Source organism: Temnothorax americanus, unplaced genomic scaffold, assembly GCF_048541705.1.
Source record: "Temnothorax americanus isolate GAGA-0224 unplaced genomic scaffold, ASM4854170v1 Scaffold4, whole genome shotgun sequence".
Lineage (NCBI taxonomy): Eukaryota > Metazoa > Arthropoda > Insecta > Hymenoptera > Formicidae > Temnothorax > Temnothorax americanus.
The window spans coordinates 5692911-5716827 of record NW_027509547.1 but is presented as its reverse complement, the minus strand read 5'-3'; the positions used below and the strand labels follow the sequence as shown (position 1 = coordinate 5716827).

General features: G+C 41.0%; 1 protein-coding gene across 1 annotated transcript; it reads left to right on the top strand.

The window, feature by feature from the left end:
* Positions 1 to 4987: 4987 nt before the first annotated feature.
* On the top strand, positions 4988 to 7175 carry LOC143902453 (very long chain fatty acid elongase 1-like). The gene is made up of 4 exons (XM_077415365.1): positions 4988 to 5233; positions 6001 to 6284; positions 6511 to 6813; positions 6878 to 7175. The coding sequence occupies exons 1-4, from the start codon at positions 5230 to 5232 to the stop codon at positions 7037 to 7039; spliced, it is 753 nt and encodes a 250-aa protein (XP_077271491.1). The 5' UTR covers positions 4988 to 5229; the 3' UTR covers positions 7040 to 7175.
* Positions 7176 to 23917: the final 16742 nt, after the last annotated feature.

The window sequence follows — 23917 nt, the reverse complement described above, 5'->3', positions numbered from 1 at the left end:
ACTCTATCGTGGCCGTCCACCAACGACCGTGTGAGGGAAAGAGAGAGAGAGCATCCTGGCGTGCGTGTCTTCGCAACGGGGTGGGAGGAATGTGTAATTTTCTCGTAAGCTCGAAAATAATCGGGGCTGGGGGATTGATACGGCATTCCACGGCACCTATAGACGAATGGGCACGCGAATGCCCTTCGAGCCGATGCTGCGTTTCACTTTGACTTGCTCCGATACACTTGGACTTTGATTGAGCAAGATCCTTTTAGCATATTTAATCGTAATTTACTATCTATTATATTTTATATTAATGTATAAATATAAACTATATTAGATGACATAGCAGCAGAAATTTAGTTTAAAACTTCTAGCATTTATGTCACGGCTGATGACTTGGAGCGAACGATAGCCGTATATATGCTTTCATAGTTTTGCGTCTTTCTTATTCGAATAGTTTTTGCTTTTTGCATTCAGGCTCGCACGTAGATTTACGTCTTTAGAAATATGTGCGGGCAAAGTATGTGCAAAGGTTATTTCCTCATTGCAATTGCGTGATTTCCTGATTTCCATCGATTGCTTTGGCATCCGCCTATTTAATTCGCCGGCCAATAATACAATGGAAATAAAACATCTACATGTAAAATATTGACGATATAGATAGTATCATAAAGATCTTACAAACTTAATAGGCTTCACCCTACCATTAATAGAAGTGAAAGTGTGAATATAAACCGTGAAAATAATATTCCCTCCTCTATATCCAATCGTCCTTCAGCTGGAATCTTTTAGGTTTCGATTCTTTATAGGGATGATTCGTTACGTTATACTTCAGGATAGACTGAAATTTGGAATGAAGCAGGTATGACATGTGACAAGCAAACAGGACATATTTTTTGATTGGTAAAATCCAGCCGAAAAATATGATCATCGAACTTTACTCTTCTAGAGAGCCGGTCGCCATAGTAAGCGGTACAATAATGGTTATTTATGAAATAGTTGAATGGCGATTGGAGTGGCTGTCTCGAGGCGGAACATTGCTCAATATAGCGGAAAGGGAACGCGGGTCGTCGCGAGGCACTGATCTCGAAAGAAAACTCCGGATCACAGATTGTAACGAAAGAAAAATGAAAATTGCAAACTTATGGGTCTCCGCGAACCTTTCGACGTTTCATGCATCGCTGCCCGCTTCTCGAGGGCGCAGCTGTCTTCAATGGTCAATAATGTTATTTCAAAAATATCGACTCCAATTACCTCCTGCTTCGCCTCGATATATTGGCAAGAAAAAACTTCTTAAACCTTCTTAAAACTTCCCGGCGAAATAAAAAAAAGGAATTAACATTTTTTATGTAATAAAATACAAAAGAGCATCTCTGGAAATTTTGATAATTTTCGCAGATGAAGGCATATGTCCGAATGCTGTTGACCGAACTGGTTCTGTCAGTATTGCTCATAAGTCTCATAACGAGCAATAATAGCATGAGTCAAATCTCATCCATTTTGTACGAAACCGATCATTATAATCGAATTGAATCGCGCTTGACTTCCGTGAATCGGGCAGCGTCGCATAATGTCGGTGCATCAGGTTCTCGCAGGATCGTGTTTACTAAGAGTCGGGCATATTTCACATTGATAGGTATATATCCTGGCAGGCCCCCTAATTAGCCTTCAGTAGTATATCTCTTATACAGAACTCCTAATTGGCTCGTCGGACGCAAAAAAAATTCGTGGCGGTCCCGTTGAACGCGACCAGATGTATTTAAGAGCACGAAAACGAAATAATATTCGCAAATTATGAATTTACTCTAACGACGAAGCGAAAAAGATAACTCACTCAGAAAAAAGGTCCATTTAAACGATGCTAAAGAAAGATCATAGTACACAATAATATTTTAGAGAAAATTAAAGGGCAGGAATTGCTTATCTTGAAATTGATTTTCGATGATGCTCGTTACATTCGCAAGCAGGCAGGGCTCAAGCTAAATTAACCCCAGAATTATTATCCACGATTAATTTATTAAAAGCAATGAACATGTCCAAAAATATTTCAATCAACGAAAACATCATTTTGTGAGTTATTTTGTAAATTACAGCTTATGTCCGACCTTTAAATACAATTTCTCTCGGGGTGCATGCAGGCACGAATGATGCCTGCGTTGATGATAATAATGCCGATGATAATGATGATCATACAGGTCGTGCTTAATTGTATATACCGTAATTATCGTAATAACGGCAGACTGTTTCACGTCCGTCATAAGTGTCGCTACATTACACAATATTGAATATAAGCAAGATGCGAAAATTATTGTTCTATTTTTCAACTGCAATTGGTAATCGTAATTGATCACATTAATGTATTCAATCGATTAATTAGAAAATCTATGATTGTTGTCAATCGATTTGCGATTATTATATTTAACATTATTATGAAGTACACTATATAGTACATACATTTACAGTCCGACTCAGTTCTGATAAGGTCAAATAATAGCAAGGCGAGAGTTAAGAATCTTCAAATCAGTTATTATAATTGTATATAATTTAGTCGTAACTGCTTTTGTCACATAGTAAAAATTCATAATTCAAAAATCAAATTTAAAAGTTTTTCCATTATTGTGTGCACCTCTTTCATACATTTACTCTCATATTATAATTAAACACAAGATTTACGAAAGCTTCGAATTAAGTTTAAAAAATTGGATTGCGAAAGTTAACTAAAGATATTTTTTGGTATTTAATATATGTATAGATATATGTATATATTATATCATTATATAATATCTTCCATGTAATATATATCTTTTTATGACATATTTATAAGTAATAGAAGGCTGTATTCTTATTCGATTTTGCATTGTCGATTTCTTTTACTGGTTTGCACAGGGCAATGTCGAGGTCAGCTTCCCGCAATAATGCCCCCTGGCCCCCTGGCAACAATAACAGCCGTATCATCTCGTGCTCCCATTACACCATTATAAATCATGGCTTCCTCTTATTTTCGTGATCCCGTCCGCAAGCCCACCCGATGCAGTTGACGTGGAGGGTCAACAGGTCGGCAAACTACAGGTGAAACGTTTGGAAATCAAAAATACGACACCATAGTGTGTCGATATGAACATTTAATGTCGAGATTAGTTGGTTGAGAGAGATGACAAATTGGTAAAGAAGTATGGCGAAACGAAAAAAGATAATTAGAATTGTTAACATTTTTCTCTAACATATTGAACTCAGAAAAAAGTTCAACGAAATATAAATATAATAAAATATCTTTTATGAGAACTAATAGTCAAAACAATTCTTAATAACTTAGACTCGCATTAAACATATTCAATCGCTAAATTGTTTCGTGTATAATCTTTAGTCACTTTTTTGTCGAATTAATTGTGAAAATGCAATAGAAATTTTAATGACAAATTAAAAATTATTTTTATCATAAACTAATAAGCGATATATTTTTAATAATTATACTTGAAACGAAACGTAAAAGAAACAGCGTTGCGAAGTGCTTACGTGTTAGTCGGGTTGCATATTTTAGGGTATTACTATACGGATCTCTCATGGATTTCTTATGGTTGGTCTCATGGTTAGAAGATTCATGTTTTGATAGGGTGCATCAATGAGCAGATAAAAGTTGTTAGAAATTCTGAAATTATGTAGGAATTCAAGCGTTTCGAAGTTTCTCGCGGCTGACTGTGTTTTTTGTGTGTCTCCAGTCACACATGTTATTGAATCGAGATAAGATCTATCGCCTTGTAAGCTTTTAATATAATGTTATCTGCTTAGAACCGAATTTACGAATCATGTTTTTAACAACAAGTCCTATTACAAGTCCTGTTACATGGTGTATCGTAGCTAATATATCCATGTTTATTAGTAATGTCGCGCGTTAATAGTAAAACTTATTAAGTTGTAGATGACAGAATTAAATGTCAGAGTTAAAGAAGAAAAGAGTGATTTTTCTTGTTGTTACACTAAGCAGACGAAAGATCATATCATTAATATTTCATATTTCAATAAACAAATCGCACAAATACATTATATTAGTAAGACGCGCATGTGACAATGCTAATTATTTCATTTGTTTAGCGTTTTTAGCGTAATGTATTAAAAAATAGAGCGTAATAAATAATATTACATAAATAATAATACTAGAACCTTGAGATTTTATAGCAAAAGGGATTCTTCACTCGCATGTTTGCAAGCATGTCACGTGCAGCTCTGCAAGTGAGAATTATTCCCCATAAAATTTTAATTAAGATTTCCTAATCCGTGGATGCCTCTCCCTTTAATTACAAAAGAAAATTTAATAATCACTCAGCGTACTAAGAGATGACGGTTGATGCGTGAGAGAGGGTCGAGATTTACACTGCGCGAGGCAAATATGCTCCGTAAAATTTTAATTATCATAAAATGCTACGTTTCATTATATTAGCAACAGTTTTGAATTTTTATCATTTCTTGAGAGAATTAATATTATGTTTATTAAATGAAACATAAAAATTGAAATATAGAAAATTATTTCTTTCTGACATTGCAAAAATTAAGTGCTTTTTCTAAACTTGAAATATTCTTAGAATATTGCAAAGTTTTGTAAGTAAAGGACCTCGTACACATCACAAGGAAAATTGGCCTCCCGTCGAATTTGCTGAAATTGTAGTATGATGTAGTTCATGCCGTCTTGATCAAGAATCATAATGGGCTCGAGTTCAAAGAATGGACAGTTCTTTACTAATTTAACTTTCTAATGAAGACAATCGGTGTAGCCAGAGCCGAAACTCGCCGAAGCCGCGCCGCCGAGGGAACGTTGCGCGCCCCCGAAGGATCCCCGTGCGACGATCCGCGTTACGATACCGCGCGAGCAAATAGAGGATTCACATTGCGCCCGATCACGTCCGATGTTCGACGTACGACAATCCGACATCCAATAACAGAATTTATTATTAGAGACAAAAATTTCCTATTGGATGTCGGATCGTCGTACGTCGAACATCGGACGCAGTGTGAATCCTCCATTACAAGCTCGCTCCCGATTGGTCGGCGCGCCCCTACAGAAGGGGGTGCCGCATCGATTCCGCTATCGAGCGAATCTAGCGAGACACTCTTTGGTCTCTGGTCGTCCGTCGGCAAGTCCGAACGTTCATCTTAAGATACGCGATAGCCACCTCGGTTCGGGAGAATCTGTTACGCTGCGACGATCCTCCGTACGAGGTGACGGCGAGGAGCCCTACGAGAAGACATCACATGGGTGAGGTTGCCCGCAGTATTTAATATCGAGATGTAAAGCCACGACGCCGCCCTCCGGTGCACGCTCTCGTCCGGGAAAAACGTTGTAACATCGCGACGCGTACGGTCCCTTGAGACCGCGTATCGAATGGCGATCGACAGCGAGAGCGAAGGGCCTCGGGATGGTATCGTGGCCGCGGAATTGAGACAAAGACGCGATTGCGAGCCTCTGGAGGTCGCGATATATTCGGCGCGTTTACTATACGATAACGTAGTACTTCGTTCATTCTGGCGTCCGCGCTATCATTATTTCCTTTTTTGTTTCATTTCTGACGCTCGCGTGATTGATTATATGATTTGTCCGATTGACCGAAGCCGACCTTTATTGTTTCACGCGCAAATCACTAAAGAATATAAATGTTATTTTGAATTGTTAATTGCTTGAGCTCGTGGTCAGTCGTGGTCTTATTTATGGCGTGTCACCCCGCCGAATATCACGCCGCCCTTCATCACCCTCGCCTCAGCCCTAAGGTCGAGCTAGCCGATTCCTCGCACATCCGCACGACGCTTTGCGTCTCGTTTTGGTTTTCTTTTGCGATTTCGCGGACGCACATTGACGCGTCTGGCGCCGAACGGTAAATTCGTTTCGCGAAGTGTCGGAGGTGCGAGGGAATTGTCGGAGAGGCCTGTCATCCCGCTCTCCTTACTCCTTTTGATCCGGCACACGTCCCGGAGCGGTCCGGGAGTGAAAAAGTCGTGACAACACATATGTTAACTCATATTATATAGATTTCATAGATGCACGAACGATGGATTGGCCATTGTTATCTTCGCCGATGTCAATTATTTATATATTGCTGGCTTATTTATACGTCGTCTACTTTACTGGACCGCAATTTATGAAAAACAAACAACCGTATTCGTTGAAAAGGTTTATACAATGTTACGATCTTTTTCAAATTGGTGCAAATTTTTGGCTAGTGTTTAACGTCATGACAGATGGTAGACCGTTTACTGCCATGTGGAGATATTGCGAGTCACTCGATAAAATTTGCAGTTGTAACGGTGAAAAGGTATGTCAAGCTTTTAAATTGTCAAAAATAAGGAATAATTTGGATTTAAATTAGTACACTTTAAATATTTGAGAATTATATAATAAATCATTATTACTCATACGACATACGCAATAATATTGATAACATTCAACATGTGAATTTGAAGAATAGATATAACTCTGTAAAAATTAACAGAATTGAGATAATAACGATTTCGCAAATAGATCTAATTTTCTTATTGCAGCAACTTGAAATTATATGGTGGACACTATTGCTTAAAATAATTGATCTTATTGAAACCATAATATTTGTATTGAGGAAAAAAGATCGTCAGGTCACATTTTTACACACGTACCATCATATTTCCTCGGTTATCTATACTTGGACGACGCTCAGACACTCTCCGCACAGTTTCCTCATGACTATAATAGCGCTCAATTGTTCTGTACACGTGATAATGTATTCCTATTATTGTCTGAGCACTTTTGGATCGAATATGCAACAAAGACTTCTACCATTCAAGAAGTGGATTACTCTTATACAAATGGTAAGCTCTGAATTTAATTTGTCGATATACTTGTTGATATTAAATATTGCTTTTATTAAAACAGGCACATATGGCATTCCTAACGGTGGTCAGTTTGCAAGGTTTAATACTTAACTGCGGTAATATGAGTGTGAAATATTTTTCTGTCGCGACATTTCTTAATGGCATTGTAAACTTGTCAATGTTTTCCAATTTTTATAAGTCTTATAAGAAATCGAAAATCTGATGATTGTGAAGTACAACCGGAGCTGTGTTTCAAGTCTTGACAAATTTAGTCAGCGCGCAGTCAAGATTGGAAGATATGTAAAATAGAAATGAAAATAAAACTTTGCGCATTATTTACCGCGCCTGGTTCTTAGTTAGCTCGTTTTATTTTTATTTAAGCATGCGTACCATGAGTGGCCATATTATACCCTCGCACTGACGTTTTACATTGCCATCTAATCTCGTACTCTCCGGTGTGACACAATGGTAGAGTTTCAAGATTGGTGATAGCTAAGGAAGACAATCGGTGTAGCCAGAGCCGAAACTCGCCGAAGTGAGATTCGGCTTCAAATACTTAACTAAGCGAGCCGATTCTCGACGACTCGACCTACGAAGCTACGTTCACGTACAAATACACATACATATGCAGAATGACACATACGCACACGACAACACTGCTCACGTGCGGATATACACAAAGAATATAATTTTCAAATAAGGCACTATTATTGACCTTTGACCTCCCGTATCTCGGAAACTGTCCATTCTTTGACCTCAGGCTCATTATGACTTTTGATCAGGACGACATGAACTACATCATACTACAATTTCAGCAAATTCGACGGGAGGCCAATTTTCCCTGTGATGTGTGTGTGTGTGTGTGTGTGTGTGTGTGTGTGTGTGTGTGTGTGTGTGTGTGTGTGTGTGTGTGTGTGTGTGTGTGCGCGCGCGCGCGCGCGAGGTCCTTTTCAAAACTCATTTGTCACGATAGTTGCACGCAGCTTCATGTATTGAAATCATGTATTGAAGTATTATTGAAGTTTGAAGTGCAAGAAAGAGAAACACATTGCAGGTTTATGTTTATACACAGTCTCAGTTTACAGAAAAAATGCGGAAATATTAAGATGGCGATGTAACTTGAGTAGCGCAACGTCGAACTGATAAATGAACAGCTCATTTCATTGTGTGTGTTAAGCGTGTACACGCATAGGGGCAATTTATTTCCAGCCATTCGCTACCGAACACACCGTGCGCTTCTTGCATCTCAACTAATTTTCCTACTAATTACTGACATCTATTTTATATTTATTTATTATTTACATATGCATATAACGGTGTATTTATTAACTAATAAGACAAATGGACGTTAGTAAAATTTTATTTTACTATTTTAAGTTTTGCGAGCTATAAGTATTCTATAAGCTGAACTTGTCAAGAATAAATCTTTTAATCTTCACAGCATTATTAAGAGAAAAAAAGATGACAATTTAGAATAGAACTAAATAATTTTTTACGTACATGCTCACTATTTTTACTAGCTCTGGCGCGAATGCATCTGTGAGCTGTGAGGCAACCAAGTGACATTCCCGAGGCGCAAGTAACTCGAAAGGTGACTTCACGCGTTTCATTTACGGCCGCTTTACTCGAGAGCCACAGAACAACGTCCTTTACATACCCGCGCGGGATGGTTCCGAGAATTGCATAAGCGTTGCGTAGAGGCGCGTGGGCAACACATATTGCACACACTCGCTCCTTCGGCGTTGCACCTCCGTGTCGGTTGTGCAATGTGCACGTGGTCCGGACCGGGGGTCAGGCAGGTGCATGCACGGGGTCACGCCGCGAACGTGCACTGTCACGCCACGCGTATCGTGCGTGTCGGTGTACATTGCACTTTTACGCGCCTCGCTCTCGCTCGCGCTCGCCGCCACTCGTGAGGGGCGCGTTAATGAGATTCCACGCGCGCACGCGTTCACATTCCGCGGTTTGCGGCATCTTTCTGCGGACGATTCAACTTTCGCACGCGGACAAAACTCTGCAAATTGACGTTTTACAGTGAATTACGTAACATGAAGTCCGCGTTGAGTTTTAGTCGAATTTCAGTACGTGCGTCCGTTTTGCTTCTCACTTTATGTGCAAGGTCGTTCTAATAGCAGTAAAAGGTGTCGACTGTCGACATATAGGCGTAGTCGGGGCTGAACATAATACGTTTTCTCAAAACAAAAATCGTAAAGCATTAATATTATTCTTATTAGATTTGTTGCTTATTAGACGTACATTACTATCGCTATCTTTTATTTATTTGTTATTTTCTTCTTGTGTGTGTACATTATAAACTTGAAAAAGTGTTGAAATTTGTGTTTGTTAAAAAGAAATTCACGTGTTCACAATTAGTTTTATGAGAATGCAAGGCGGACCATCGGGTGGACTGCGCGAAGGGGCCCTGTTGACGCAGAAAAACGAGCCCTGTGTCAAATTCATGCAACATTCATGTATCCGAATCATTTTTCGATAATGGTAAATTGCAACCAATAATACGCTCCACGGGAGAAATTTGTTCGACAGACGTAAAATTGGCTGCCGTTCGAGACGGCGCGTTGAATTCGATGCATCGCGCGGATGTGATGTACGGTCGTCTCACGTAGTCGGCAACGTACACAGTGCAGCTGGCGGTTACGAATGTATATGGAAATCATGACAAGTTCATTTAACCTCCGCGCAGGACGTAATTCGTTACTTTCTCTCAAGGTATTGCTTTATCAATATTTCTTACAGTTCCTCGCAAACGTATTTTTTCGCGTCCTCAATGATTGCGATGACTCGTAAAGTTGTCGATGCACAAAAGCAATCATCAACGCTACTCCCATCGGCCAATGAACAAAAAATTTCGATCTTTAATTTTTCGAGGAACGCGTTGCGTTTAGGATTATTTTGTAAAGTTTATCATACAAATGAGAACTGACCCTAATTTATTTGTAACTTTAACAACCGGCAAATAATTGCATATAAACGAAAGTATATTAATTACAACAAACAACTTATTTACATTATAATTGCTCGATGCTTTTCCGCTACACTGCTGGTTGTGAATTCGTAATCTGCAAGTTTCACTTCCTTCTTCCCACACCCGTTCACTTGAATAGACAGTACTTTAATTAATCGATTGACGCCCGTAACGAGCCATACCGATTAGTTTCTCACGTTGCAAGCTGCGTAGGAGCACCTTGACTTTTCTCTGTCGTTATTCTTATCGAAAATCGACGAAATGAAATTATACGGATGGAAATTAATCTTGCTTGCCGTGCTTGTATTAAATTATACGTGTGAGATTTATTATTGCAAGATATTACGAGAATCTGCCTTACAAAATCGTCGAAATTTGAAGTAGATTAAAGAAAGCCGAGCGAAGATTTTGTGAACGGAGAATCATGTGAGCGTACGCGAAACGAGACTTATAAAATGAACGTAAAGGAAGCTCAAGATTCAAGATTCACAACCCATCCGTGCTCTCTTAATCATTAGTCTTCGCGTAAAAAGAAATGCATCCTCCGAAAGACCACGCGCAATGGATGCGGTTGCTCCCATAGCCGCGAGTAAGAAATTAAATTAATGTTAATCTGGAGCACACACAGAACCGTCCAAATTCTCGGTTACGGGCTACAATTTGCATAATTTTAGATTTCACAGCTGCTTCGTGTGATTTTTTCGTTACCTCGCGCGGATGGTATGCCATGCAGGTATGATTTTGCATAAAGACTTCGCACAATGTTTTAGAAACTCATGGTGAATAATTTTAATTGCCGGCCGAACTCATTCTTATTACATAGTGTATTTCTCTTATTGTAGTATATTTTTATTTTATCGCATCAGAACATGCGATTGATGTTCTGCGAGCAGAACAGCGGAAAGATAAAGAGAGAAGTATATACGTACTTGCGTGAATCATTAAGTTACATGGCGAATCTTTCTTGTATCATATCCCGTATTCGTGTTGCGCTATCACGACTGTATCGTACTCTTTGTACCGGGAGTATCAGACTTCTGCACGTTCCGCTCACGATTCGTGTCCGAGTCAGGCGTTCTTGGAAGCCAAGGTGGTTCTTAGACTCCCCAATTAACGTGGGGCTCTCGAGCGAAGGAGGAATCTCTTCTGGATATCGCGGAAGGAGCTGCTAGGAAGCCTGGAAATCGTGATTGTCACGGACACAGTCGACTGCAGCCTGTGAATATCGGTTCGGTTGACCGGTACCGATCACATTGGCCGGAACAAATCAGCCTCGTTCTAGCGAGACTATTCTGTTTATAGCTAATATTTATTATTTTTATATAACCCACTTATATTGTGAATATATACCCTGTGCTTGTAAACGCATAATTAACTATTTTGTAAAATATAAATAGTTTGATTGAATATCATTTTTAGATTAATTTTAATTATTTAATATTATTATCGTTTATGCTTTTAAACTGATTATACGTATAGCGATTCTATTTTTTCTTTCTAAATACACGTAGCGATCGAAAGCGTGAAAAGAAACTCGCGAGAATGCTATAAAGAAGTCTAACCTATAGGGAATCGAGCTTGCGCTACCTCCGTGACAATCGGTTAAGTTTATCAGCTTCAGTCTTGCCGAACGGAACCACGGATATTGACAATGAAAAGATGCCATAGCATGGCACGAATTAGTTCTCCCACGATATTGGCACGAGGTCCGTAACAATTGCTAGCAAACGCTTCAAATCGATTTCAACGAGCTCGAAGAAAAGTACCTTGGTGGTCCGGCCTCGGTGGTCATGCATCGCCGAGGACAAACGATGTTCTTTCAATGACCACCGTGGTGGACTTAGCGATGGAAAAAATAGTGATTTAATCGATGGTTCGTTCATTTCTCTCCTCTTAATTTTAGGAAACGTCGTTCGAACTAAAAAAAGCCGGTTGTAATTTCTGAATATAAAGAATTATTAAGTAAGACGTCATTATTAATTGTTAATTATATTTTGTTTAGTTGGAAAGTCATATCATTTTTCAATTTTATTGATAAATTTTTCGGCCTTTTAATTTGTCACGCGGGAAGAATGGTTAGATTCTCTATGTCTTCATCGCGGTTACTTTTTTTCACGATATTAAAAACGGAGATTGTGCTAGCTTCTGCTTCAGCCCTGAGATATCACGGCGCCAAAGATTTACAGACGAATATTCGCGCTCTCGTTATGCTTATTGGCATTTACACCTGCATCCCATCCTTCTTCGTTTTCCGCGAAGAACACGCGCCTGCAATTCATTCTCGTTCGGCGATCGAGTTCTCGGTTTATCGTGCGCTGTATCGGCGTTAATTTATCGTTCCGTTTCTCGGGACGGCATTAGAAAACGAGAAACCTCGGCCGCGCGGCGTTACAAATCATTGCCGAGAGCAATGCGCGTCGTCGTTGTTGTTGTCGTCGTCGTCGTCGTCGTCGTCGTTGCAATGGTAGCAAGACGATCGCCGTCGGCTCTGTCGGTGCCGTCGTCGTAAAGTCAAGGCAACACGAAGCTTATACGAGCGATCTAGAATCTAACTATCGCGCTACCGTATCCACAGCCGCAATTTTATCCAGATGCTAGATTAACTGCGTTACACAGTTCTTGATTTACATCCTGATTTATATGCATGAGATAGTAACTCGATTAAATAACTGTAATAATCAATTAACGGTTGGCCCTTTAATTTCTCGCCATTGCCAAAGGGCACCGGAACTTACTAACAATTTTGTTACGCCACTTGATCAGTATGTGACGCAACCATAATTGCAATTTGGTGTATGGGAAGAATAAAAGTTTTGATTTAGATTCGGGCAATTATGTTCGTGACTTTATCTTAGAATTTCATATATTATTATGCTTTTTATTAATCGTTACATGTTACTATTATTCGTCATCATTAATAGTCAATTAAGGAAGAATATTAGAGTGTTAGGGCGTATTAATTTTATTAAGAATTAATCTGTAAAAACTTTAATAGACATAAAGTTTTAATACGCTGCTGTCAAAGAATGAAGAAATGCGATCGCATATTATTATATCGGGAAATGACGGAACTCGTCTGTGGCGGAGCATTCTCACGTTCTATCATCAGCATAAGCCAAGCCCCGCATTGTATAAAGTCACGTTCATGGTCCCGCAAAGCAACGACAGCTACCAACTCGTACTTGCTCGTATTCAGCGAACCAAGTCGTGACTCTAAACTCGCGAAAACTTTACGCCGGTCAATGATTTGACCTCTTTCGAAGAAATGCGCCACTGCATGCTACATATTTCGCGATCACAGTCAACGAAAATTCACCTAAATTTCGTGAATTTCCTATATTCTAAGATGATATTTTACAAAGTGTTGAGAGAACTTAGAATTCATTTTAAATGAATATTCTATGGCGAGATATATCTACGACTGAATAGACAGTAAATACGAAAATGAAATTTAAGGGATTGATGAAAAGTACTGCGTGTGTTTGATGAATCATTGAGTAATTTGTAACGATTATAAAAATGTAATGAGAGATCTTAAAAACACACACACCCAAAAGGAAAAGGACAGAAATTCGAAGAAGGCTAACCGGTCCGCGATTCTTCTCACGATTCTTGCTACCCCAGCGATGCTTCTTCCTTTAAGTATTACACGCGGTAATAAAATGTGCTCGTCACGGGCGTCAGGGCCAGTAAACAAGACGACGATTCAGTTTCGTCGGGAAGTCAGATAGCAGTGATAGCGTGATCGCGCGGTGGATAGCGTGACGCACCTGTAAACGAAGCTTAAACTTCGGGCAGCAGCCAGTTTCACCTCGATCGAAATGGAAAGATTTCTTTTTTGCGGATTCCGACGCTTGCGTGCCCATAATGTTTCGCCGACTGTTCTCCACTCGAGAAAGCGAATGTCCAGCAATTTTCGGACCGTGGCCCGATCGTCTGTCGGCGATTCGCAGCGTGAACTCGTTTTCGGTAGATGCTTGCGGGATCTCCGGAGTGAGCCCTACGACGAGGGTTCCCCATAACCTGATGAATTAATCGCGCGCATACTTGTGCGCTCCTCTTCAAGGGGATTGCACGAGCGGTCCTTTCGACGCGACTTTACGGACGCATCTCGGGCACAAAATGTGCCTGTAATTTCATGTAAACGCGTTCCCCCAGTGGACGCACGCGCCTTTCCTTTTTTTCCGACGTCTTGTTAGCGTAACCCCATATGAGTTGTAAATTATCTCTATAGGTTGTTTTCAAGAACTCAATGTTTTGCCAATCTCGCTACGTCGTAAACATCCCTTGTTATAATTTTTGCAAAACGAGCTTGCAATTTCGTGCCGTTAGGTTGCATATAAATATGTTTACTTCGTATAATGTTACAGATAATTAATATGTGTTCATGTCCGTGGAAGTACCGCGACTTGAGAAAGTATCGTGTATCCCAAAATGTAGCGCATGTAACGTTATATATTTTTTTATTGCGTCGGATGTAAGACGGAATATTTAGAGCGTGTACATTAATTCGGCGTACAGAATTGGAGCCGCTCGATCGTCCTTGCTGCACAGTACTCAATTATGCTGACTTCAACGGGACAAACAAGGTTGCCGAGTGCCAGATGTCACGAGAATACGTGGCGATCCGACAAAAGAGGCGGCGAAACTTTGATGCAGACCCATCTCGTCTAAGAGCCTCGTGTCACGCACGCGCTCGCGTGAAAGTCTCGACGCGCCGGAACTTCTTTCTCGTCTCTAGCGTTTAGAGCTACCGTTCTTCTAGGAATAAAAAAATAGCTAACCGATCGAGCTAAAGACTGACGATAAGTGGGATGTCGGCGAAAATAACGAGCCAAACGCCTGCTTGTAGCGTTTAAGGGTGATCATCGGTCGGTCTAATGTTCTAACGATTCCACCTAATTCATCAGTTTCATCTCACAACTAGAAATATTCCGCGATATGGTATACAGAATATTGGGTACGTTAGAATATACATATATTAGAATATAGCATATAGGATGTTACGAAAAATCGAAACAAACCGTTGTTTAATTTTTAATTATTTAGTTATATATATATAGTTATTGAACATATTAAATGTATAATAATAAAGAAAATCGCTTAGACGTTTTAGTATTTTTACTTCACAATTTATTTAACTCTTACAAATACTCGTGCAAAAGATAATTAGCCGATTGCTACTTAAAGAGAGTAACGAAAGTATCAGAAGGCTTATGAGAGGCTAACAATTTAATAAGCTAGAAGCAACGGAAGCTGCTATGAATTTACCAAGGGGTGGAGAAATCGCATATAGTATGCGTGCAGATTTCAGATGGTTCCAAAAATAATTTCAGAGCAGCTTTCAAGGATAACACGATTCACAAATTAACCTGGCACCTCTCGCGTGATTCGAACGTTACTTTAATGGCGGATGAGTCACGCACGGAACACGGCACGACATAGTTTATAATCCCACGTCTTAATCGCATCGCAAATTATCACTTTAGCCGCTGAATATCTCCTGGACAATGGGTCTAATCGCCGAGGCTTCTATCCTCGTCGGACAGTCGTATTCAGCTTTCTCGCGCGAACAACAACGCTCAATGGAACCGGCTTTGCACGAAATGGGAATCGCCGGCTATCTCGATGAAGTACGAACAGGTGAAACTCGGGCAGATATGAGCAGGCATGTAAAGACGAACGTACTGAACGCGCTTCGGGCGAAATAATACCGGTGAACACGTGAGGCAATCGGAAGATCATGTGATCGTTTCTGCGTAGTTGCTCTGTTTTGTTCTTTCTTCCATTCTTTTGCGACAGGAGACGTAGTACTTGTCTGTAGAAATTAATAAGTTATAAAAAAGTGCACTGTGAAAAGCCTAATGGAAGATGCAGTACGATATCGATGATAAACTGTAGCTCCCCCGGGGTATAATCGTTGTTTAAGGCGATTATAGTGGTTTAAAAGCATTGTGATACGAGGGACAGGTCCTACCACGCGGAATCGAAATTGGTATGTCGGTGCCCCCAGCAAGAACCTGCAGCGGCAAACAACAAGTAACCCGGCAAGGTGCTGGCTACCCTATGCATACAGAATGCTGCTACCAACCTTCCGGGAAGGGAATTTATTATGTGATCTAATTTAAAGGTGCGTGATGTATGAGGGTGCGTTCTCGCCCTTCGATAAATTCAACGGCGCGGAGATTTTATGATTCGCTAAATTCCGCCCGAGGAATCGCGCGGAACCGGGCCTTAAAGATGTCGTCGGCTTGGGTATTCCTCGCCCATTCGGCTTGAGATGCGCGATATAATTTTCTAGCGCTCATCATTAAATGGAAGTAGAAGACTGCCTCGCGGACAAAAGCTAAAGCGGGTATAAATTTAAATAATACCTCGATATACATGCCGCGTTCTTTCTTTTTACGTCTATAAAAAAGGGGAAGCCCAGACGTGAAATATCGGTTAGCTGGCAGCTACGCGGGCCACGTAATTTTCGAAATTCGGTCCCTGGCCCGATATCCGCGTATGAGATATGAAGACGTAACGACGCTCGTTCGAAAAGGAGCCGAGCGCCCGCGCCGACTCGCAGTTGGAAATATTGCGTAATTGCTCAGTGCACCTGAAGCCGAGATCGCGCGAAGCATCCCTACGGACGAAACAAGGTACATAAATTTCCCGACGCTCGCGTTTACAACGCGTAATTAGTTGGAACTCGAAAAATTCGGCAGAGACGAGCATCACCGAGTTGGTCAACGATGTTTGTGCTTGAAGACGGAAAAAAAGAAGGTCACGTTGCGATTCCATCGCTTGAAATGTACTGGCGAACCAGGATACAAATTATGCAACGAACACCCAAGATGTTAAATTCCGCTCCTCACGAATGCGGTATACTTCTTAATTTCTCCAGCACGTGCCTGTCAATTAAAATCGCAGCTGCACATAATTATTAATTTATACCCGTGTGCATACATATATACGATTTGAGGTAGCTTAACATATTTTCGACAGATATTGTATGTTTGAAACGATTACGCGTGTATCGAGATTCATTTCGCGTGTACTTTTGTATCATATCATCACACAATCGTATAACTTCAAAAAAATATTTTCTATAAAATTTCCTGAAGATTTACATTATTCAGCCAATTAGTTCTTCAAATATTATTCAAACATTTTACCACGTACATTTTGCATATGTAGCAATGTATCTCATATATAATACGCAAGACAATATAATAGAAGAATAATGGTTCATGATGGTGCGAGAGGAATATAAAGCAGAGCCCTAAGCTTGTAGACCTTAACGTACAGGCAATTTGCTCCGACCTGTGAGCTTGTGCGGGATATACGCCGCAATCCAACGCGCTCAAAAAGTAATTTTACGCACTGTTTACACTGAGACGGCAGTTACGCGAGAAGCTACACTGCGAAGATCCAAGAGAGGCTATCAACGTAAATCAATAACGAGAGCACTTTGTCGGCGTATCGGCCAGCTGCCATCGCCGCCGCTGCCGCCCGCGCCGCGCGCCTGCTCCGGACTGGCATTCCATCGGCTATTGCTTTTTCGAGAGGCTACTTCTACTTTACAAGAAATCATATTGATGACGCTGTAAATAATAATCCAGCAGTTCACGCAGTTTTTCGCGTGTGCGTCTAGCCAGCGTGCACTTTCACCATGCAATTATCTGACATTTCGCCAGACGTACCTGACTTGCCGTTCGTTGGATATCGAGCGTTTTTTCGCGACAAGTCGGTAGCACACCTCGCGGTTACCTAAGCTTGACATTTCGGAATCGCATCGAGTAAAATATCGTCGGACAACCGCGCTTGGAGTATTTGCATATCGCATTCGCAGTGCGTTACTTGCCAAGCGCACGTTTATGACGCGCCGTTTTACGAGCCTCCCGAATTATATAATAAATTTAGTTGCAATGGATATATATGATAAAATCAATTCCGAGCGAAAATTACGGTTTACCGCCTCTACAGTAACGTTGCGCTCTCGTTTACATCCGCAATCAGTCGAAGCACTCGTTGAGACGAGTGTCGTTGAAACATTCGTTTCTACTGACGTTCCACGAAATTATATTAATCGATGACCGTAAAATCTCCGTGAGGTATGGGCAACGGGTGCAATTCATCTTTCACATGCGCGAGAACCAGTGATTTCGTATGCTGCCCCTCACGACCAGCTGTGCAAAGAACGCCAGTAAACGCCAGTAAACGAGATCGAGCAAAAATGATTTAGTTTCGACAGACGCGGCCGTCCGATGAATTGTGGCGCGATCTTCTTGTAGCAGAGATCATAACTCGCGATAAAATACGAGGTTTTTTGCCGATCGGTTGCAGCAACCGCGATCTTGTTAATCGCCAACGCAGCTTTGTACACCGCGGCCGCGAATGCCGCGGATTAAATGAATATTTGTAAGAGAATCGTGTGAAAGAGTATTTACTTAAAAATTCTTTAGGAAAGCTTATAATTTAAGAAAGATAATCCTCAGAATTCGCGTTATCAAACGTCTCATGGCAGATGCTGTTTAATACAACAATCAATAAATTTCCGTTTACCGAATTAATGCTGAAATTACTGCAGACGACTGTCAGACGCGGCGATGTCGACAAACGATTAACAGATATTTACACCGTCGTTGTAGGATTATATTTTACGGCATTCTTAGATGGAAGGTGACCGCGGTCTTTAGCGGGATAATAAGCAACGATAATATTGAAAACTTGTATCCACAGGTATTCATCGTTGGCGTAGATAGCTCATGAAGGGACTCCGAAGGCTCCTTCGCGGTTATTATTAACGGAAATGGCGGTTCGTTATCCGCTGACTGACAAATACGATGCTCAGCGTCCCTAATAAAATCAGTGTTTTGCGTGTGTTGGTACGTCGCATAAAGTACACGAGGACGTAATTGTATGGTATTATCGTGTCTCCGGGGCTATCACTTGCGGTGTTTAAGGCCATCATTACTCCCTGACAGCCAGCCACTGGTAGAACGCGATGAAATTATTGCCGTTTTACCAAACTCTCTCCATCTCTCTTTCTCCTTTCCCGTGTCGGTTTCTCCTGTCGCCTTCCCGTTTCGTCTTCTTGAAGACTTGCAGCATCTTGTTCGGAACGAATAATTATCGCAATGGTCGGTTTCGCATTTGTACGCTTGGGCGTAATCGGCGATGCGCTCTTCAACGTGCGCGCGTTTCAGACGAGCGCGAGACGGCCGGCGTACAGTTATTCCGATAAATATTCATAAAGCGGGAAAGATGGAATATACACGAGTTGCCATCCCGTGCCCGGACTCGTGCCCGGACTTGCTTGCTGTACAAGAAGCATAATAGCCTGTTATAACTGTAATTGTTTAGTATGTCGTGATTTTGCGCGCAGATTTTTAAGATGAATCCGAGAGAGAGCTGCTCCAAGATGAATAAGTAAGGGTGCATGAGTTTAGAGATTCCGAGCTCGCGAGCGGCATTCCAGGATCGCTCGATCGCGCGGCTTGTCCCTACGTTCCGATGGCGTTGGTGAATGCAGTGGTTAGTGTAGGCGGAGAAAGAGAGTCACTTGCACGTGCTGCGAAGGACGACGAGGAGGCGAGCAAAGGGATGAGGGGCGGAACCGTGAGGCTTAATTAATGAGACGTACGCGGCAGCTGCAGATACCGAGATGCATTGTAAATACAGTATCTAAAAAAGAACTATTGTCCCCGAACGAGATTTATACCTGTTCCAATTACACTCGCATCGAGGCGTCGGGTATATTTTCATTCGTCGAAACAATTCGGATTGGACGCGCTTTTTTTGTGTTAATGGCCGTTCGATAACGTTCGCGGCACGGGTCCGTCGTTATAGTTGCATTTACATGGGACAACAAATGCTCGGTCGATAGTGTCCAGACGAATCGTAAAGCGCACCCACGCGCTTATAAATTCGCTCATAAGATATCACGACGAGATCCTTATGTCTTGTGGCGAAAATTAGCGGGACATCTGCGATCGACTTGCAACCACAAGTATAAATTCTAGGTACGAGTGAAATATCAGGATTCAAAGTCGTATTTTTAGATAAATTGCGAAAAAATAAATTTATTATTGTATATGGAGTATACTCCATGTACAATAATATTGCAATTTTATCAACCAATAATAAATTTATTTTTTCGCAATTTATCGAAACTGTTAAACATCGCTTGTGAATCGTCCGCTATTACGTCGACGTGTTATTTCCTGTTTTATTAAAACAGATATGAGAATTAGTATAAGCATTACCGTGTTGAGTTACTATCGCATATAATAGCCATTACGTGATGGTAGATGAGTGCAGCAGTTAAAATCATTTCAGAGGCGCACCTCCAGTCTCGGGCGAGCGCAAAAAGCTGAGAGCCGCTGCCGCCGGTGGTAGTAGAAAGTAGTAGAAACGGAAGACAAATTACGTATCATTATCCTTTCCACTTCATTCACTGTGAAGGATCCATAGAACTAACCGAACGCGCACGCTGCGTGTCGACCGCTCGTTCGAGAGCATGCAGCGAGCCTACCAAATGAAACCCAGAGCGACTCGTTAATCCCACTCAGCGCGTTCCGAGCCTTGAGCAAATGCGAGATTAAATTCATCAAAATCCAATCCTGAGCAAGTGCCCTTCGGGGTGCAGCGCAAGCAAATGAATAATGCATAAGTGGCACGCCACCTCCTGCGTCCTGCTGCCCTTCTTGCCCGTCTTGCTGCCCGGGTCAGCTTGACATCGCCTGATTAGATCGTGCGGGACGCGTCTTACGGAGTATTATCTGTTCCGCTGTGGCGACCGACGGCGAATTCCCGCGGGACTGACAAGGAAAAGGCGGGGGTCGGCAACTAAGAAGTAAAGCAGAAGTGAGTGATTGTAATTGCGGAACAGTAGCCGGGGTATTGCGAGTCGCCTTCAGCGTACGTTGCGTGCGCTTTGGAAAGCGATATACGTCAAATGCATTGTAAGCAACAATGATATTCCCATGAACCCAAAATGCCATCGGGATATATCCTTTACGTTTCTCTGCGCGAGTTTATTTGTTTTATGGGACAGTGGAGGGTAAAAGAATCGATAATAGATTGCAGAAAATCGATGATACATTGAATATATTCGAGTATTTTTGAAATGCGAGACATTTTTTTATTCATGACTATACATCAAATATCAAATATATGTTAGTGCAGTTTTTTGCACTAATGCACGGTAGAAGCTTGAACAACCTCTCAAACAAGGAAACGCGTCCTCGAAAACAAACTTGTTGCGATATAGTTGACGTTTTTTTCCCCCTGGATGTTGACAAGAATCGTGTGCATGCTGCATGGAACGTAAAAACAACAGGTTGCAGTCGAGTGCGCTCAGCGTTCGTTAAGTGGGTTTGGATATAATGTTGCATGGAAGAGGGTTTCAAAATGCCCGCACGCGGCACAAAAACGAGAACGCGTCTTTCAATGTTGCTGATTTTTTTTACCTGCAGATGTATACGCAAGGTCTGTTTTTCAGCCTCATGTTTTGCAGATGTAAGAAGAGATATACGATAGAGGTCTATCTCAATGGAACATAATTCTCTAGTATGCTACATTATTCAAAATTTGCAACAATGTTCGACATCGGCTGTGAAATATATTGTACACAGAAAAAACACATAATATATGAAATATTTAAGTAATAATTATCTACGAGTGTAATTGGTACTAGATCTGCAAAATCGGGTTATCTAAACCGAGATGGTTCATGCCGTAAAATTCATAGAAGGTGATGGCGCTGGGGCACGTTGAGATGAGGGTAAGTGGGTACCCTCTCGTCCTTCCTCGGCGGTCCAGCCGAATCAGTGTGGATTGTATGCAAATTGCGGTAGCGGCTACTTGAGCGCCGCCGCATTCGAGCCGCACCACGGGGAAAGGCAGCAGTTCGTTTTTACCTTGGCAGAGGCCTGCGGTGTCTCTGAATAAAACATCTCGCGAGGAATTTCAGCCCGAGAAAAGAGAAAGATGAAGAGAAAGAGAGAGAGAGAGAGGAGAAAAGAAAGAGAAAAAGAGCGAGCGAGAGAGATGGCCCCCGCTCGTGGCTTCTCTACACCGAGTTGTTAAGTACACGTCGCACCAGCTGATACTAATTAAAATGAGGCTCACTTTGGCCGCGCGTTCTTTCGTTTCTTTTCGCTTCGAACCCTAGCCACCCTCTCCGTCCACCTTCTCTATACCATGCAGTATCTCACTCCCCTGCGCGGACCCCTTCCCCTATTTTGTTTTCTCTTACCTGACGCCGCTCGTTTGAAGAGTGAGTCTCTCTGCCTCACGGCTAAGAATATAAAGATCCTACTTAGCCGTTATTACGAAGCTACCTACGTGGGTAGATCATTCCGTGCCACTGTTTTTTTCATACCATTGCATGTGAACGTGACGGGGAAAATGGCAATAAACAGGACGAAAATCAAAATTTTAGGAATTACGATTACTTGAGCCAGAAATTTATTCGATGTATTTCATATTATCAATCAAGATTTTAAGGATTAAAGAATTGGGGATCTACGAAATAAAATAATGAACGGTTTTTACGAAGCACGTTTTGGTAGAAGCGATATGCACCTAACTGCAGATATTCGAAAGTACACAACAAAACTTTCATTTCACGATTATCTTAATACCCTTTTCTGATCGTTTAAATTCGAAAACAAGATAAGATATCGTCGGAAGAAACTCGATAATCGATAAACAAGTATCTTAAAAAATGATCCATGTAGCCCGACCCATCAGTTGCATCTCGTGCGAAAATTACTCCCTTATCCATCCATCTCGAAGTTAACGAGTCTCACCGAGGATGTAGTTAGTGACTGACATTTACTTGTAGAAGTGAGGAAAACGATGGAACTATTATCTAGTTTACGTCGGATAGCAAACGGGAGAATAGCGTACTCGCGTGCATCCTTACGTGGGGTTTAACGGGGCACTTATTTCAGCTAATAGGGACAGGTGATACTATCAATAAGCGGTCGGTACCATTCCCAGTGAGACGTGCTCGCGCGAGGATCTTATGATGCGAAACTATTGCAATAAACCGCGATGACTCGCCCTCGCTCGGCTAATGGAGGCTGTCCGAAAAATCTGAGGGAGCAGGTGTTGCTTGCTGGTGGCGACGTAGTCTGAAAACGGCAGTGCTGCTGGCTGTGCCCTTTACGACCGAAAAGCAGAAGCTATCGCGTGACGTCGAGCGGTTAACGAGATGAATAAGTAATATAAAGGATTCGACGACCAAGGCCTGCGTAAAGTCGCCCTCGTATTGCTCGTTTGCTCGTCGCGACTAAATTAGACGTTGACGGAGACACGAGGACTGATTGGACGCTGCTCGGTCAAACCTTGTATTCGGCATAAAATCGATTCGAAGAACTCAAAAAATCACACGCCTCGAGCTATGCATTACCGATTACGTTAGCCTATTTGTTCACCGTACGCTCGCCAGAAGATTAAGTCTGGTCATTTAATGAATGTATGAATATATATGTATTTTCTTTAGAATCATATTTCTTTAGAAAAATTTGTGACGTATGCGATTGAGAATTGAAATTATATGTAAATAAATTGACTTTAACGAAAAAACCAATTGAAAAACAAAACTTTCTTTTTATGCAGTTGTATGTACTTTTGATATACAAATTAAAAAAATTAAAATATATTATAATTTATATATCTCTGAAGACATTCATTCCTCATAATTGTAAAGCATATGATTTATGACAGTGACAATCGTTTTATATAGTTTAAAAAATTTCGCATTAATACAAACATATCAGTCGCAGTAAACATATTCAGTTTCTTTCTGATAAATATACTATTTTTTATAATAAAATTAATTTTAGATAAATACATACTATCTTGCATGTAAAATTAATTGAATATAATTTTTCAGTTTATTTTAATTTATGCTCACAATCAGGAATATTGAGTGCTTCATTAATCAATGTGATCAATATAATGACAGACGGTAAGACTGCTTACTGCGAAGAAGTATAGCTTTTTATTGCGCACATCACGTCGTCACGATAAATTAATATTTCTTTTTACGCAGAATATCTTCATGTATAAGAATAACGGCTCTTTCTGTCTGTTACTGTATCTCTTTTTGCATTTCGC

Excerpts from the sequence above, each read along its gene's own strand:
- LOC143902453 (XM_077415365.1), top strand. Across the intron at positions 6,285-6,510 it reads GCAGTTGTAACGGTGAAAAG|CAACTTGAAATTATATGGTG; the intron begins GTATGTCAAGCT and ends TTCTTATTGCAG. Across the intron at positions 6,814-6,877 it reads GGATTACTCTTATACAAATG|GCACATATGGCATTCCTAAC; the intron begins GTAAGCTCTGAA and ends TTATTAAAACAG.